The sequence below is a fragment of the Jatropha curcas genome, chromosome 8 (assembly GCF_041381405.1).
Source record: "Jatropha curcas cultivar XTBG-Jc1 chromosome 8, XTBG_Jcur_1.0, whole genome shotgun sequence".
In the NCBI taxonomy this organism is placed as follows: domain Eukaryota; kingdom Viridiplantae; phylum Streptophyta; class Magnoliopsida; order Malpighiales; family Euphorbiaceae; genus Jatropha; species Jatropha curcas.
The window spans coordinates 2394200-2410050 of NC_143158.1; the positions used below are offsets into that span (position 1 = coordinate 2394200).

At 33.3% G+C, this 15851-nt stretch overlaps 2 protein-coding genes and 1 pseudogene across 3 annotated transcripts; all 3 read right to left on the reverse strand.

Annotated features, from left to right (window-relative positions):
* Positions 1 to 2325: 2325 nt before the first annotated feature.
* Positions 2326 to 4660, reverse strand: PAO5 (polyamine oxidase 5). Its single transcript, XM_012221538.4, has one exon. It carries the CDS (start codon positions 4263 to 4265, stop codon positions 2589 to 2591), a length of 1677 nt encoding a protein of 558 aa, XP_012076928.1. The 5' UTR covers positions 4266 to 4660; the 3' UTR covers positions 2326 to 2588.
* Positions 4661 to 9962: 5302 nt separating this feature from the next.
* On the reverse strand, positions 9963 to 10862 carry LOC105637882 (uncharacterized). Its single transcript, XM_012221539.4, has one exon. It carries the CDS (start codon positions 10738 to 10740, stop codon positions 10174 to 10176), a length of 567 nt encoding a protein of 188 aa, XP_012076929.1. The 5' UTR covers positions 10741 to 10862; the 3' UTR covers positions 9963 to 10173.
* Positions 10863 to 10981: 119 nt separating this feature from the next.
* On the reverse strand, positions 10982 to 15825 carry LOC149493990 (transmembrane 9 superfamily member 7-like; annotated as a pseudogene). The gene is made up of 7 exons (XR_016322115.1): positions 15036 to 15825; positions 14794 to 14958; positions 14610 to 14708; positions 14442 to 14516; positions 14224 to 14336; positions 13649 to 13787; positions 10982 to 13557 (listed from the first exon to the last, which is right to left on the reverse strand). The product of XR_016322115.1 is annotated as a transmembrane 9 superfamily member 7-like (transcript).
* Positions 15826 to 15851: the final 26 nt, after the last annotated feature.

The window sequence follows — 15851 nt, forward strand, 5'->3', positions numbered from 1 at the left end:
CTGGCAACAAACGTGTACAAAGGAGATGTTACATCTTAAACTGCTAGCCGCCCATTTGGCACGTGTGGTCAATTCAAAGGTCCCTACTCGAAACAAATGTCTTTAACCACTAACGAAATCTAAATCTTAAATTAGTACAACAATAAGAAAGACCATTTGATTTTCGAGTTAGATATCAAATGGTGGCTTAATGTGAATTATAAAGATTAGATAGATTTTAATAAAACGTTACTCTTTTAACTGTTATTAAAATTTAAAAAAAAAAAATATTAAAATAATTAATATTAGCCAAGAGTCCCCGTAAGTGATTAAGATGTTAGATTAAGGAGAGTAGCAGGTGGTGGGAGATTCTCAATTGTTAGTTTGTGAATCAGACAAAGGACTAGGTGACAGATTGATGGTGTGATATGCAAAATCATGGAAGAGTGATTTGAAGCCCACAAGAGGCATAAAAAGAGATATGAAGTGGGCCATTCCAGTTTTTTTGGGGGGAGAGGCAAAATCTCACGATAATGGATTCTCTATACATGAAATAAATGCATATTGATTTGACTATACAGTATATCCCCAAAGTGAATGGACACCACATAAATACTTACCAATTAATCCAAAAGCCCAGTAAATAAGATTAATTTTCCATTATTTTTATTTTTTTTTTATCTTTTAATTTAGACAGTGTTCGAGGGAAAATAATTTTAGAATAATTTTTATCTTTTAAGGTATATTTACATATATAACCTTTTGGAACGCAAAACAAAATAGGAAAGAGTTGATCTATTGGAGGGAAAAATAAAATGCTATTATATAAATATTTTATCTATTACGTTTACGTAGGCAAAGTTATTTTTGCACGAGAATTAAATACATAGATTTTTTTTCTATTTTTTTCTTATTTAATCTCCGCAAGTTAATAAATGAGTTGCCATTACAGAAACCTACAATTAATGCATTTCACAAAAAACAAAAAGTAGCGAAGTGGACTTTGTACTTTAGGCAAAATCCATTTTAAATAAGTTTACCTAATTAAATAAAACGCAAAAATAGAAATTTTGCCACCACATTCAATTATGCTATTGTGCATGTTATGAATACATGGAGATGTCATGTCCTATTGCAGACACAAATTGTGCTATTTCAATTTACCAAACCAAAATCTTTCAAACCAAACAACAACAAATATTATGATATGAGACAATTTAAACAAAATCTCAATTATTGAAAACATGTGGACCAAACATGGAGATTTTTATGATTTCATAACCATCGATTAAATCTTTTTTCGTATAATCTGAAGGATGGGAGGGATTTAGATTAATAATGTGACATTAGTGGACAGAAATACGTGTGTTTTTATTTAGGGTTTGATAATGTTGGTTATGGACAGTCATTTTCTGTCTGTAGCAAGCAGAGTAAGGATTTGGTGCTGCAGAGAAATCTAATGGTACCGAGTGGGTAGGCCATTGCTGTTGTCTACTAAGTATCAATTATAAGAGCTAGGTAAGTAAAGATAAAACTGTCTAAAACTGTCTTAGTGTATGTCTTCTTCTTCCTTGCATTTGTTTATCACGTATGCATGGAATGGGACCTATCGTTCTTTATGGGTCCCTCTTGAAGAGACCTTCCTTGCACTAAAACAAGTTTACCTTCTCTTATCTATGTCTCTGTCTTTGTTTAGGACATTTCTGAAAACCAGTATGATTGACTCTCTAATGGGTCCCTATTATTGGTTCTATCCACATTTTCATGTGAATCACATACCTTTATGGCCAGCTCATTGATTCTTATTTCTCCAAACTTGTCTATGGAATGATCCTACTTCTATGTGCTAATATTCGAGCTCTAGCTAGCTTATATCTCGTAGTGTTTGAATTAGAGGTCTGATCAATCTCGACATAAGAATTTTCGATAAAGTATATATAACAGCAAGGAATTTAAATATCAACTTGATTAAAAAGAGTTTTTGATATGTACAGAAAGAAACAAAGCAAGAGTTGCTTGGGTTTGCGAGCACAGCAACATGGGCAGAGAAACAAAGGTACAGTGGAAAGAAAGCAACGGGTGAAGGGATTCCAAGCTGGAAAGGACCGGGTTTATCGGATCCTGTCCACTGAGCAAACAAAAACAAACGCACATTTTAACATTAAAAGTGGGATCCAAAGTTCTTAGCTTTGTTCTTTACTTCAGCCTTTGAAAATAATGAATGCCCAAAAACACTATCTTTGAATTGGGTTTGCTTTAAAGATCAAAGAGACTAGCTAGACTAGTACTAAAATAGAAACCAGAACTAAAAACTCCACAAACTAAGAGAATTAAGGCAATAGAAAATTGGAAAGGAAGCTTCTTTAATTCAGGCAATACATCTAAAAATGTCCCCATCTATCTCTTTCGCCCCTCCCTAATGATTCTTTTTCTTTGCTCTCATCGATGGCTCAACTTCATAGAAAGAGAAATAAAGATGTTTTAGATGGGAAATAAAAAAAAGAAGAAAAAAACAAAATAAGTATCTAACAATTTTTAAAATATATATATATAGATATATATATATATATCTCATATATGATTATTATACTACTACTACTATTTAGTGTCTAAACCCCAATACAATGATAGTGTTGAAGAAGCCTATTGGCTTCCCTTAGACCACTAAAATAAGCACCATGGGTAGTTGAATAATGGGTTCTATGTGTTGCCTCCCCTGCAAATAGAATTTGAAGTGGAGGTGAAGAAGATGACCCATCTGACTCAAAATTACCACCAATCTTAGGCAATGGCTCTGCTAATGTATCCATATCATCTCCACTTGACCCAACTGCAACATAACTATAAGATCCCAAAAACAGAGGATCATTACCCCATTTGCTCTTCAAAACTTTAGTGAATTTAATCACTTCATTTCCATTTGAGCTTCCATCACAATCAACCCCGTTGCATGACTCATTACAATTATTATTATAATTCACTTCTTGTAAAAAACTAGATACTGTTGTTGAAACCCCATTAATAATCTCCTCGTCACTAAGAGATTCAAGCTCTAATGCTTCTTTCCCTGCAAACCAAGATAATAACACACTGGAATTCTTATAAATTGGACATATGGAAGCTGTCCTTCTCATCCACCAGGGAATCTTTTTATGCCTTAATTCAGAATCATCTTTATGAAAAGCCATTTGCAAGAAAGGAAATCTGATGCAATCCTCTCTTAATTGTAAAAACAGCTTATTAACAACACCAAAACCAAGTCTTGATATAGCTTCAGTCTTGAAAGATGGAAGAGGAGGACTAAATAACATACCTGAATCTTGATAAATTCCAGCTTTAAGTACTCCTAATGAGACTGTCACTAAAACATGATCAGCAGACATAACCGATCCATCACAAAAATGCAGCTTTACTGGCCTATTATTACAATTTGCATACCCATTAGTCATTGATTGCTGAGTTTCAGTTGGTTGCCATTCGATTCTGGATACCTTCCGGTCTAATTGGATTAGACCTTTAGGTAAAACAGAAGCTAAAGATTCAATTATACTTAAGTAACCTTTTGCAATAGTGATTTCTTCACCTGGAAACATTTTGTACTCACTTTCTGCATTAAAATCTAGAGTTAAAAGATCACCTGCAGAAGTATAAGTTCTTTGAACATTTTCATGCATGGCAAAAATGGCTTCTTCGAGTAACTTTCTGCTCCAATTACCGTACCCTTTGATCTCTTCTTCATCTTTAACAAAGTCCCAATAAGCATTCAACCCTTGTTTAAGAAAAGAACCAACACTTGGGTTATTAGCATCAAGATTTCTAACCTTGGATGCTTTAACTGCAAGATTTCTGTAGAAATCAAAATCAACACCTTCATTATTGGCTTGAATTAACTTCCCTTGAGCAAAACTCATGAGATTCTTGAAAAGAGTGGATATGGACTCAACAAGAGATGGGTGTAGTTCATACCCACCTTCTGCCCGAGTATTTGCCCCATCCAAGAAACCATCCATGCACTCCCATGGCTTCTCAGAGTTTAAAGAATTGATTTCTTGAGCAATTTTATAAACAGGGCTACCTCCAATGCCATGGATCCAAGTTGCCCCCATCTCTATCTTGTCACCACCAAATTCTGATGTGTTAATTCTGCCACCAATTCTTGTGCCACCTTCAACGACACACAGCTCAAACAGGTCTTTTGAGCTAGTACAAGTGTAAAGCTTGTTGGCAGCTGTTAAACCAGCCATTCCTGCTCCAATAATCACAATTTTTGGTTTCTTGGCCACCATTGTCGCTAGTTTTCAAGATTCAGTAGCACAAAAGACTGAAAAAAAAAAAGGTGAAAAAAGGGTGAAGAAGAAACTGTATGAGGTGAGATTGAATTACTGATATCAAGAAATTTATAAGGAAAAAGGTCTTTACTCTTTAGTGTATATGAGGTGAGTTTTTCTTTTCTTTTATTTAAAAAAAAAAAAAGAAAAGAAAAGAAAGAATTTTTTGGGTTCTCGAGTTGAGACACTTTCTTTTACATTATTTAATTTTTTTTCTTTTAGTCTAATAAAGACAGGGCTCTACTTTTCTTGAACTCTACAAGAGTAATATTATTAGGCCATACCCAAAAGACAATTCTCTCTTAAAATCATTTTCTCTGGTCTTTCTCCACTCACTGCCATTTATATCACAGCAGTCTGATTTCAATGTTATGTAACTGTCCCTGCCATGCCATTTTTTTACTGCCAGGCAAAAAACAAAAAGCTCAAAGAAAAAAGAAATTGTGATTTATGAAGATGGCCAAGAACAATAAAAGGTTGATAGTGCCTTTCACCAACCTCACATGTAAATCGGGTTAAGGACGGCCCACCAACTGAGCAAGTCATTGGTCTTCATCAGCCGATGGGCAGTCTTGGGATGGGTCAAAACCAGGTAATGACACCAATCTAAAGTTGACCAAATATTTATTATAAAAATTATTCACAAACAAATACCTATAATCATTATGAATCATAATGCGTTTTTTCATTTCTTTTCTTTAGCTCTTTTATGCTATAATAACAAGCAATTATTAAATTTTTGAGTCACATGAATCAAATGGTAATCTAATGAGTAGTTATAATTATTCTCATTTCAACATCAAATTAGCTAATTTTAAACTTGTATTATCAACTCAAAATTATAATAAAATTAAAAATATTTATTTCCCGATACAAAGAAGATTCTAATGAGAAAAGCGATTGTAGATTAGCAATTTTTATCATGCAAAATTTTTAATTTTATTTTTTAATAATTAAAAAACAATGAGGAATTGTTAGTGAATTTTGAACTTTGATATTAAACCCTAAAAATCAAAAATCATTAATTGCTTCAACTTTTTTAAAATGTAAAATAATAATAATAATAATATGATGGCCAACCAGGTTTGATGATACGCACGTATGATGTGAGATAAAGGCAAATCATATAAATGATAATGTTTTGTTAGTATGACCCATTTGTTATTATTATTATAAGGAAAACAATATTTGTCAATCTCTTTGAGAAAGACTTTTTATATTAATTATCAAAAGTATCCAAATTCTGAACTTTCTTCTAAATCTTCATTAAAGGCATTGCGGATATGTTAAGTACTACATTAAATGACAAATGCATTTGATGTAAGATTAATCATTTTAATTATGTAAGGATGTTCTTTTTTTTATAAACTCCAATGATTATGAAACCTCCGAGATGAAATAAGACTATTGTCTTTGTAATTAATTTCAAAAATTTATTCGTAAATAGTGGTTCAAATATTAAAATACGCTTAAATATACAACACATGCCCTGTAGAAATCCTTGAAAAAACATTTTATAGAAAGAGATGATTATGGATTTCAAAGTAAAATTAGTCTTATGCCTAAAACTAAGTATGAGAATAGTAATCTTTTATTTCATTTAGAGATTTTCGTGCACTAGTCCAAATTGTTAAAAAAAAGGGGGGGGATGAAGGACAAAAGCATAGACATGTGAAGGGCATTGGGGGAAGGGTACATGCTTGTACATTAGTACAGAAATTGAATTAATTAATACTACATGAAGTAGGAGAATTGACTTATATGGAGATAGAGGTTGATGAGATTGACATAATTAATTTAGGGGTCAAAGGCATTATTATTATGCAATGATTCTGCAATCACTAAACACGTCATTAATACACATTAATGATTCTAACTCCTACAGCTTATGCATCATTATCAATGCTTAATCAAGCCAAGTCGATATCCATTTTCCTATACTTTCTTGAGCCTTTAAGCTTGTGATGGACCATTTTTATTACCCAATCCATAGGATCACGTACCCACGACCCACTTTGTGGATTGTATTAGACCATTTTCTACTGTCCCGTGAGGATCGCAACGCTACGATTTTGCAAAAAGAGAGTAGCGTCTCCATCAGTGCTTAGAATGATACGCCACATAGGTTATCTTAAATCGAAACGTCAACACCTGACCAATAGCTCGAATCTACGGGAGTAGTGACTAATACACCTATTAGTCCTTTTCTTCTTTTTTTTTTTGTCAAGGATCACGTGCCCACTGCCTACTTAATTATCTTTGCCTACAACAAGTACCTCCAAATACACATTCTCCTCTTAAAAACTAAAATCCTTAATTTTTCTCGTTTATATCAAGTTTGATATTTTCAAGTTTAAGGCAATCTATGAACAATTATAATAATATTCATATTTCCTAAAAAAAATCCTATTGGTAAATAAAATATATAAATAAAAGGAAAATGAAAAAAAAAAAACAACATTTTAAGACCAACCATAATTGAAATATGGTTTTAAATAAAACCCTAATTTCCATTGCATAATTTTCATTTAAGTAATTATTTATTGAATCATTATAAAATATACAAATTATAAATGTAATGAGATTAATTTTTTCACTTTATGCTTATTTAATTATATTGCATTATTACTATACATATATTTGAGCATATATTTATATATTTTTAGGAAAATGAAGATATTAAGTTCCTTCTTCTGCTATTTGGTAGGAGTATTTCCTATGCTAATGTTTATAGATACTGAAACATTATTCTCCAATATTTAGTTATTAATATTTAATTAATAATTAGTAAAACAAGTACTAATATAAAATGTTAATATTCCCGATGTTAACATTTCACTTTTTTTTTTTTTTTTTTTTTTTTTCTTCAAGGAAGTGGTCAATCTGGTGGTACAAATGAGATACATGCCAAAAAATGTTCATTGCCTGTCACCTGATTCATTGCAAATTGCTTCTCTTTTCTGATGTGACTGCCTCTACTTAGGTTTTTTAGGATTAGGGTTTAAAAGCTAGTAGGGTTCTTGAGCCCCAAACTACCTTAGCATCATTTGGGATTGGGAGCTCAATTTTTATACTTTTACCTTTGCCTCGACGACAAAAGAATACTTAACTGTTGTTTTCACTTTTACCCACAAATCATTTTTCAAGCAGGAACTAAGCTTAAGCAACATGTTATTAATGCAGTATATCTTTTCTCTAAACTTCTTTTCTCTATTTTTTTTTTTTTAATCACCGATATCTAAACCCTCGATAGGGTCGTCTAATTTAATTTGAGATTTAATTGTAATTAATTTTTTCTCTATTTTATTAGACTAGAAATTCATATAAAAAATTGAATATAAAAAAAAAAGTTAATATACAGTCATAAAATGCTTGGACCAGAATTTCGAGTTTTCATGCTTAATATAATTCATTGAAAAAATTAATGTTAAAGTCAATATTGGTGATCAATCCAAGTATTTTACACATTTGCAATATAAATTCAGGATTGAACATGCTCGAGCATATGTAGATATTGTAAGAATGGACTCATATATTATTTCACAGTTAAAAAAATATTATTTATATATTTTTGTAAATCAATAATTTTGCTCAAAAAAAAAAAAATGTCTTAGATGGTAGGAGGTAAAAGTTCCATTTCTCAATACTCTTACCTATTTTTTAACACCTCTTTTTTATGTAATAGACTAAGAAAGTTCAATTCAAATCAAAACTCAATGATAGGAAAATAAAAATTCTTTCATTGTTTCATAATACTTGTCAAATTTGAAATTTCATATTCCTTAAAAAAATATTAAATTTATCTAAATTATAATAAATTATTAAATAAATTAACTATATTATCCTTAATTTAATACTAATTTTCTAAGAAAATCATTAAATCGAAGTAATAATTATTGGTTATATACAAAGGGTAAATATGAAAAAAAAAGATTTATTACTCATCGGAACCACAAATGCAACAAATATTTGAAAAAAATCATTTTTCACAAACATGGTAATTATTATGAAAATGAAATAAATGAGAGAAATATCTTATAAATTTTTCTAAAGAAAGTAGCAAAAATCTTCTAATTGAGAGGTAGTAGTTAATATGAAAGGGTCTTAAATTCCAGAATTTAAGAGTTGTCATGTCCAAATTACGGATTAGTTTGACCATCATTTGGGTCATTCTCACGTGTAAGATTTGGCCACCAAAAAATTGAAAAAGGAAAGATTATAATTTGGACTTGCCGGAAATGGAGCAAAAATAACTAACGAAGAGCAAGGAAAGGTAGTGAAATCATAATTAAGACTTTGTTTACTGCTAGTTTTGGAAAATTGTGTATCTTGGTCAATAATAATAAATTAATAATCCAATATTTTATTTCACACTGTTTAAGAAATTGTTTTTTCTTTTAAAAATTTCAATGTACAAAAACAAATCAAAATTTAATTTTATAAGAGTGGCACGCTTTAATTAAATGTGGAAAAGACACGTTTTGTAATTAAATCTGTATTATTTAAACGATATAAAGGAATGATATTTTCATATTTGATGAAATTTTATTTCCTTAGCTGAAAAATGAAACCATTTTGTTTGTTCTCATTTTCACTGAATCGGACCCATAATTTCATGTCCAAATCAGGCTACTCTGTTGTCAAATTGGTCATAAATCTGTTAGTAATGATGGGTCATCGTCCTTATAAGCTGCATAATCCTTTTTATAATAAATGTTGTCAATTAGGGTTAGATGATTGCAAGGTAAAAATTTAAAATCCAGTGCAATTTATTATGTCCCAATAGTTGTCTTCCTTAATCAATTTGCCTTTTTACAAATTGTCTTAAGATTAATTTTAATTTGTTTTAGCTTTTCCTAATCATGCCCAATTTCTACATGATTTGATTTGATCGCCATAATGCTCCTCCTCCTCGTCTTAATTCGTGACTAGTGTAATCGTTCGTCTTTCTGTTTTTTTTTTTTTTTTTTTTTTTTTTTTCTTTTTTAAGATTTGCTCTCTATTTGTACTCAAAAAATCACTAAATAAATTGCTCTTTTTTTAAATTATTTTTTATGAACTGTATGGCCAATGTTTAGTCCAATTGCGAGGCTATAAGATTCCGAAGAATATTGGGCCTTCACAATTCTACCATGTTTTGTCTAAGCCCAACCCAGATCTCCCGCACTGTAGTTAAAACGTATTTCATTTCTTCCAAAAGAGTTATAGAGATCAATCACGGGCCGTTGGGCCTTCAGTTGTACTCGATAACTTTAGGAAATGGCCCATCAGCAGCCATTGTTGCGGCTATAACTTGCCAACGAGCCTAGTCATTTGGGCATGGGACTAATATTCTGAGTTAAAAAAAAAAAAAAAAAAAGAGAAGAAATAGTATGACTATGATCCAAATACTGTAGTGGGACGATTAAAATTTTCAAATGCGTGAGCCTACTCGAGGGATTAAAAATTTATAATTTCTTACAAAATTTGAATTCGAGGGATTAAAAATTTCAGATATGAATTTATATATTTGGTCGCGAAAGAAAGTCTATTTGGTGACTCATTGATCCCATAAAATTTACTTTAAGCCCAAAAACCGCAACCAAAATATCATCTCTTTAGCCGGAACCAAAAAAAAAAAAGAAAAAAAGGAAAAAAAGGCCTAACGATCATCAATTACAAAGCTTGTCTTTTCTGTTTACCATTCCAAAATATATTTGTATTGTATTGATTTTCTATTACTAAGAAATAAAGTCCATTGACCACCGCTGGCTCACCCCACTAATCACTAATCACCATTAACAATTAATCACTACTGCCTAATTAAACAAAATGTTTATAATACCTTTAACTACAAAATCCCATGGTTTCCACGTTTACTCAGCGGTCAACAAAAGCCTTCGACTACAAACCACACCGGACTGTCACCGTTCAATTCCCAATCAAAACCATCGTCCATTAATCTCTCACCATTACCATCACCATCTGCCATCCTTACTCCACGCGCCTCTTCCACCTCATTTGACCCCAACGCGCCACACCTCCCACCTTGAAATAACTCGCAAAATCCATCAATGCTACCCACTTTTCCAGCATTCAGAATCCCACCCATGTCTACGCTTGCCATAACCGATGACTCCCAGTCAGAGAAAGAAGAACCGCAACTTTCCTCGTTGCCGTTGATGGTGATGTAAGAAGAAGACTGAAAAATCAACGGCGACGAGTATGGGCTTTCAATGAACTTAACTTTTGTATTAGTACAACTAGTAGTAACTCCATCTGGGTCTGTATCAAGAAACTTCATAAGCTCATTAACTGTGTCATCGTCCATCGAAAGCCAAGCCACTATATCGTCACCGAGATCGCCGGAACTGTCAGAAACCGCCGGAGTTAGTAATTTTTCGACAGCAGTATTATCCCCATCAGACCCATCCCTCTTTCTAGTTTCCTCCATATTTTACTTTTCCTGTAATAATCAGAGAGAAAAGAAAGAGAGAAAAGGAACTACATTGTGACAGACCAAATGGTTTGTTGGGGTCTATAAATACTCTTTGTCTCTTCTCTAAAGAGCACGCGGCAGCGTAGTTGAGAAGGCTCTGGACTTTCGTTCATTTTTTATTTTTCGTTTCTTTTATATGGAAAGTGGGTCCCTTCTAAGATATTGTCTTTGTCAATAGATGGATGAAGAACCGTTGGATTTAATCTAGATGGTTTTGAAGAGGTGACAGGGTGGCTATGAGTGCCACATGGGCATAAAAGAGATAGGGAAATGACGTGGCCGTAGCTGAAAAAGGCGGGAATTTTATGGAGACAGAGAGTGTGGGGCATAGCAGCAGAGATGTGTCAGTAGGACTGTTTCGGGATGCAGAAAGCAACCCTCGATAATATGGATTTTCAGCCCTTTTTTAAAAAAAGTATTTTTTTGAATATGACATGTACAGTTATACCCCTGTACTTGCATCCTTATTTCTGTTTGAACCGTATGCAGGTGGAAAAAGAGAGAGAAAGAGGGGACAGAAGGAGATGGACTCTTCTAGAGTGCCTAATTAGAATAATCATCTGGATTTTATTTTTAATAAAAAGCAACTCCTTTTTGTTAAGTATAATTAAAAGTTAGTCGGAATTGCTTTCAAGGGTTTCAGTATTTTGGGTTAAAGAAAACATCAAAATTCAAAAACTGACTATTTACCTAATATTTATCTTTTAAAAAAAGAAGAAAAGGAAAGATTCTATTATTGCAGATAATATTAAATTGAAAAAAATAAAAGGGTAAAGAAAATAAATGCTAAGGATTAAAGATGGAAGGATATTTGGATAAGTAAGGTATTCTTCTTAATGCTAATGTTGGATTAGTGAAAGGGAAAGGATATGGAAGCAAAGACTAGGAATTTGGCTAATAGAGTAAAAAGCATTTAAAAGAGAGATGAAACAAAATGAGACGCAACAGCCGTCATTGGGTACCTATCTGATTTGGTTCTTACAGGGATAAGCAACGTGGCACATCCACCACGTACTATAGTTTTATGATTTTCAAGATAATAACCCACAACCAACCAACCAACTATTCTCTGATTGATGTACACTTATCAAAAATGTATAAGCAATCTAGTTAGTCCGAATAATACTCGGGCCCAAAAATGCCCTTATCTGATAATGGCCCACAAAGTGGTGAGGCTTCGTGATAACTATGTTTTTTCGTGGGAGGATATTATATTGTCATTAGGAGGAAAGCAAAGAAAGTATGCGTTTTTGGAATAATAATGTTGAGGCAGGCGGCGAGGCGACAGATTTGATAGGAGAAAAGAAAGGAGGGAGGTTTGCGAGTCACATGTGCAAGTTGGTGGGAAAGCCACCCACTTCATACGTGTGATTAATCATGTTTAACATACATTAATTAAACAACGAAAGGCATTTTAATGACGACTGATTTATGAAGTGCCACCTTTTCATTTCATTTAATATTAACAACCAAAGAAAAGGCCCACACAAGTGGGCTCAAATAAATAGTTAGTCCATATGCAAGCAGATTTAAACCGGCCCATTTCCTTCTAATCCATACTCCAACTAGTTCTGAGTTCTGTTAGAAGGATTACCTTGTTTTGGTACCCATGAGCTAGTCAATCTTAACAGAAGAGTAGATCTTCCTCACAAACCAGAAGGATGCATAAAAACCAGTAGACCCAGTCAAGACAAAGAAGGCATATGATCCAATTAACATATACCCAAAGTAAAGCATGCCAGAGACCACCTTTGTAATTTCCAACCTGGTAAAGAAATAAAAGACTGAGTAGGAAAAAAGGTATAAAGCAGAAGAACCACCAGTCAAGTAGGCTTTCCACCACCAGTGATAATCTTCACTGCATAGCTGAAAGTAGCACAGCAAAATTGTTATCTCAGCACAAGTGACGATTAGGATAATAAATACTACAAAGAGGAAACCAAACATGTAATAGAATTGGTTTAGCCATATAGAAGTTAACATGAAGAGTAGCTCGATGAACACGGCTCCAAATGGAAGTATGCCTCCAAGTAGAATAGGGAATGTCGGTTTTGTATATCATACTTGCACAGGAATCTGCCTTGGGATTTTGTTAGTTTTAACAGGATACTCAATTGCTGGCTTTGTAAAACCAAAATAACTGCCAATGAAAACCAATGTTACAGCTTTCCCAAACCATAACACCACCAAGGCAAACATTGTCCCAGAAGGAACTGCACCAGAAGACTTCTCTCCCCAAATTAGTGCATTCAGAATAAAGAAGATGGTAAAAATTATAGTAGGGAATGTGAAGGCAGTTTTCAGGGTAATTTTCTTACAATTTGTGCCTTTGAACATTTTTTATAGACGAGCTGATGAGTATCCTTCAAATAAGCCCATGAAAACCCATAAAAGAACCATAGCAGTCATTAGGCCGCCACGGTTGGCGGGTTAAAGGAAACCCAATAATGCAAAAATCATTGTGACAAGAGTCATTCCTAGAACTTGGATGCCTGTCCCGACATATACACATAATAAGTTGGAATTAGGAGGTGGCCGGAAAACGTCACCATGAAGTAATTTCCAGCCTGTTTCTTCCAAAACCTCATCTTGCGTTTCCAACTGGTTGTAGCTCGTAATGTCTTTGTAAAGTGTTCTCATCATAATCATCGCAACCATGCCGGAAAGGAAGAGAACTATAATTAAAGAATTGACAATGGAGAACCAATGGACCTGATTGTTTCTCATAAGGAGGTATGTGTCCCAGCGGGATGGCCATTTGAGTTCACGGGACTGGATTTAGAGATCATATGTAGGTAATTAAGTACTATACTATACAAGTTAAGAGAAAAAAGAGTCAACTTTCAAGGAAGGAAGTACTTGCCTCCAAAGAGACTTCATGTGTAAACACAACCTCTTCACTAGTAGCCATCTGTTGTTGAGCAAAACTATCTTGAAGTTTCGAATGGCATGTTGCCAACTGAGTGTTGTTCTCATCCCAAACTTTGGACTTATGATTAATACTGTTCAAAGAAGGTAAATAAAAAGGATGAGAGTTTCTAGTAAGGTATCACCCAAAAAATTGCTTAAGAAATACATTACCAAGCTTGAGAAGCAATTTACAATTAATTGCAGATATTCAAATATCATATTCAATTAAAGTAGCAATTCTAACACTAATGATTAGCTAAGCAAAATAGGAAAGCAAAGTTAAAGACAGGAACAAATCCAACCGATAGGCAAATTCAACATTCTCAAGTAAACAAACATCCCAAAATAATAGAATCAAATTGTTGTTTCTGATAATCTATCAAGTAAATTAATCCTTTAAACCAATGAACTAGGCTTACGAAATTTTATTCCTGACCCACCAATGCTTATATTTTGTATCATCAAAGCTAAATTTGCATATAAAGTTTCTGAATTACATAATTTATAATTTCTAGCAAGCTACAGTACCTAATTGGAGTAACTTCAAAACCAACAATGCAAGCAGAATCAGAGACAGGATCAAGATGATACTTGACTTTGAAACTCAAGTGGTTATTGATGAAAAACTCGTCCTTTCTGCTCTGTAGCATCAGAACAGTACTACATTAACAAAAATAAAAAAAATGAAGCAACAATCAAAGCAGCCTGTAAAACAGTAGCGTGAAACTCAATCCAAGATTAGTTACTTTAAAACCAACTCGAAATCCATGTTGATAAAGTTCTGATGTACTAAGACTGCAACAGGAAGGTTGTCCAAAATCCTAAGTTTCCAAAGAATCAAGAATAAACTATGAGATATATAAAATCAAATTTGAATAAATTAACAAAATAGAATTACGATTGCACTCACTCACATGTTAACTCGATATTGATCATCAATCTTTTCCTTGAAACTCCTTGCAGATTCAGCAGTAACAGGAAACTTGGCAGAATTCTTCGGTTCTCATTTTAAACTGGAATAAGATAAAAGAGTAACAATTGCATTTTTTTTTTTTTTTAAAGAAAAAAAATCTGAAAAAGAAAAAAAAAATGACTGACAGAGTGGACAGAGTTCTCAATACGGTCGCCACGAAGAACTTCTTCAAGGTTTTCAGCGCTGTTCATGATTTTGGGAGGCTTACAAAAATTGACGGAATAGTAATCATATGGAAGCTGTGTCCTTCTAGATGAGAGCTTGTTTACCTTTACATGGAGAAGATCTCCCTGCAATTTTACATAAAAAAAATATTTGTAGTTTTAGATTAAATTATGAAATGCAAGAGAAGTGGAGATTCATATACAGTTTGGAAATGGCGAGGGGCAACTCCGGGGAGATAGAAAGAGCGAACGATTGATGGTAGCAGCAGAGATATAACACTGAAAATGATAAGCGAAGCCATTTCCGATCCTTGCAACCTATCTCCGATCATTTCAATTAACAAAAACAGATAAAAAAAAAAGGTTTTGAGCAGTTCATGCGCTGGACTAACGAAGTAGAGACTCAAGAGGGACTCGAGTCTAGACTTGTTCGCTGCTAATTCCAATCCATACAAAACACGACTTTCTTCTACGAGATGGTAGGAGACTTTTATCTGTCTTATTACTAAGCGACATCGTTTTCCAAGAACCCTCGTAGTTTATGGCGCGACGGCTTCATAAGCTCTTTACTTCAATTTAACGTTCAATGAAGTGGAGTCATACTTTGCCCAAACAAAATAACGTTGCTTATTGTATTATTATACTGTAAATGGTGGGAAATTGTAGACAATATTTTAGTAATTTTATTTATAAACAAATACCCACCTGGCCTGCTGCAGTCTTTTTGTTTTTCCTATGGCTTTTTGTTCAAAGCTTGGCCCATTATCGCATCAAGAGAACGAAACATTTGGACTTGGTACGTTGGACAATCGAGCTACATTATAGGTCTATTCTCCAAATGGATGGCCTCTGCATCCTTAAGCAAATCAAATCAAGTAGTGATTCAATTCTCTAGTTCACCATATATTTTACTTGCTTTTGCTGGGATTGTCCATCCTTACAATGTAAAACAAGATAAAATTTTAGCCATTTGCGGTATGGCATATAAATGAAGTGAGCAAGGCACCTTCTTTTCAGCA

What these genes read in the sequence shown, in the direction of transcription:
- PAO5 (XM_012221538.4), bottom strand. Translation starts at nt 4,265, where the DNA reads ATGGTGGCCAAGAAACCAAAAATTGTGATTATTGGAGCAGGAATGGCT.
- LOC105637882 (XM_012221539.4), bottom strand. Translation starts at nt 10,740, where the DNA reads ATGGAGGAAACTAGAAAGAGGGATGGGTCTGATGGGGATAATACTGCT.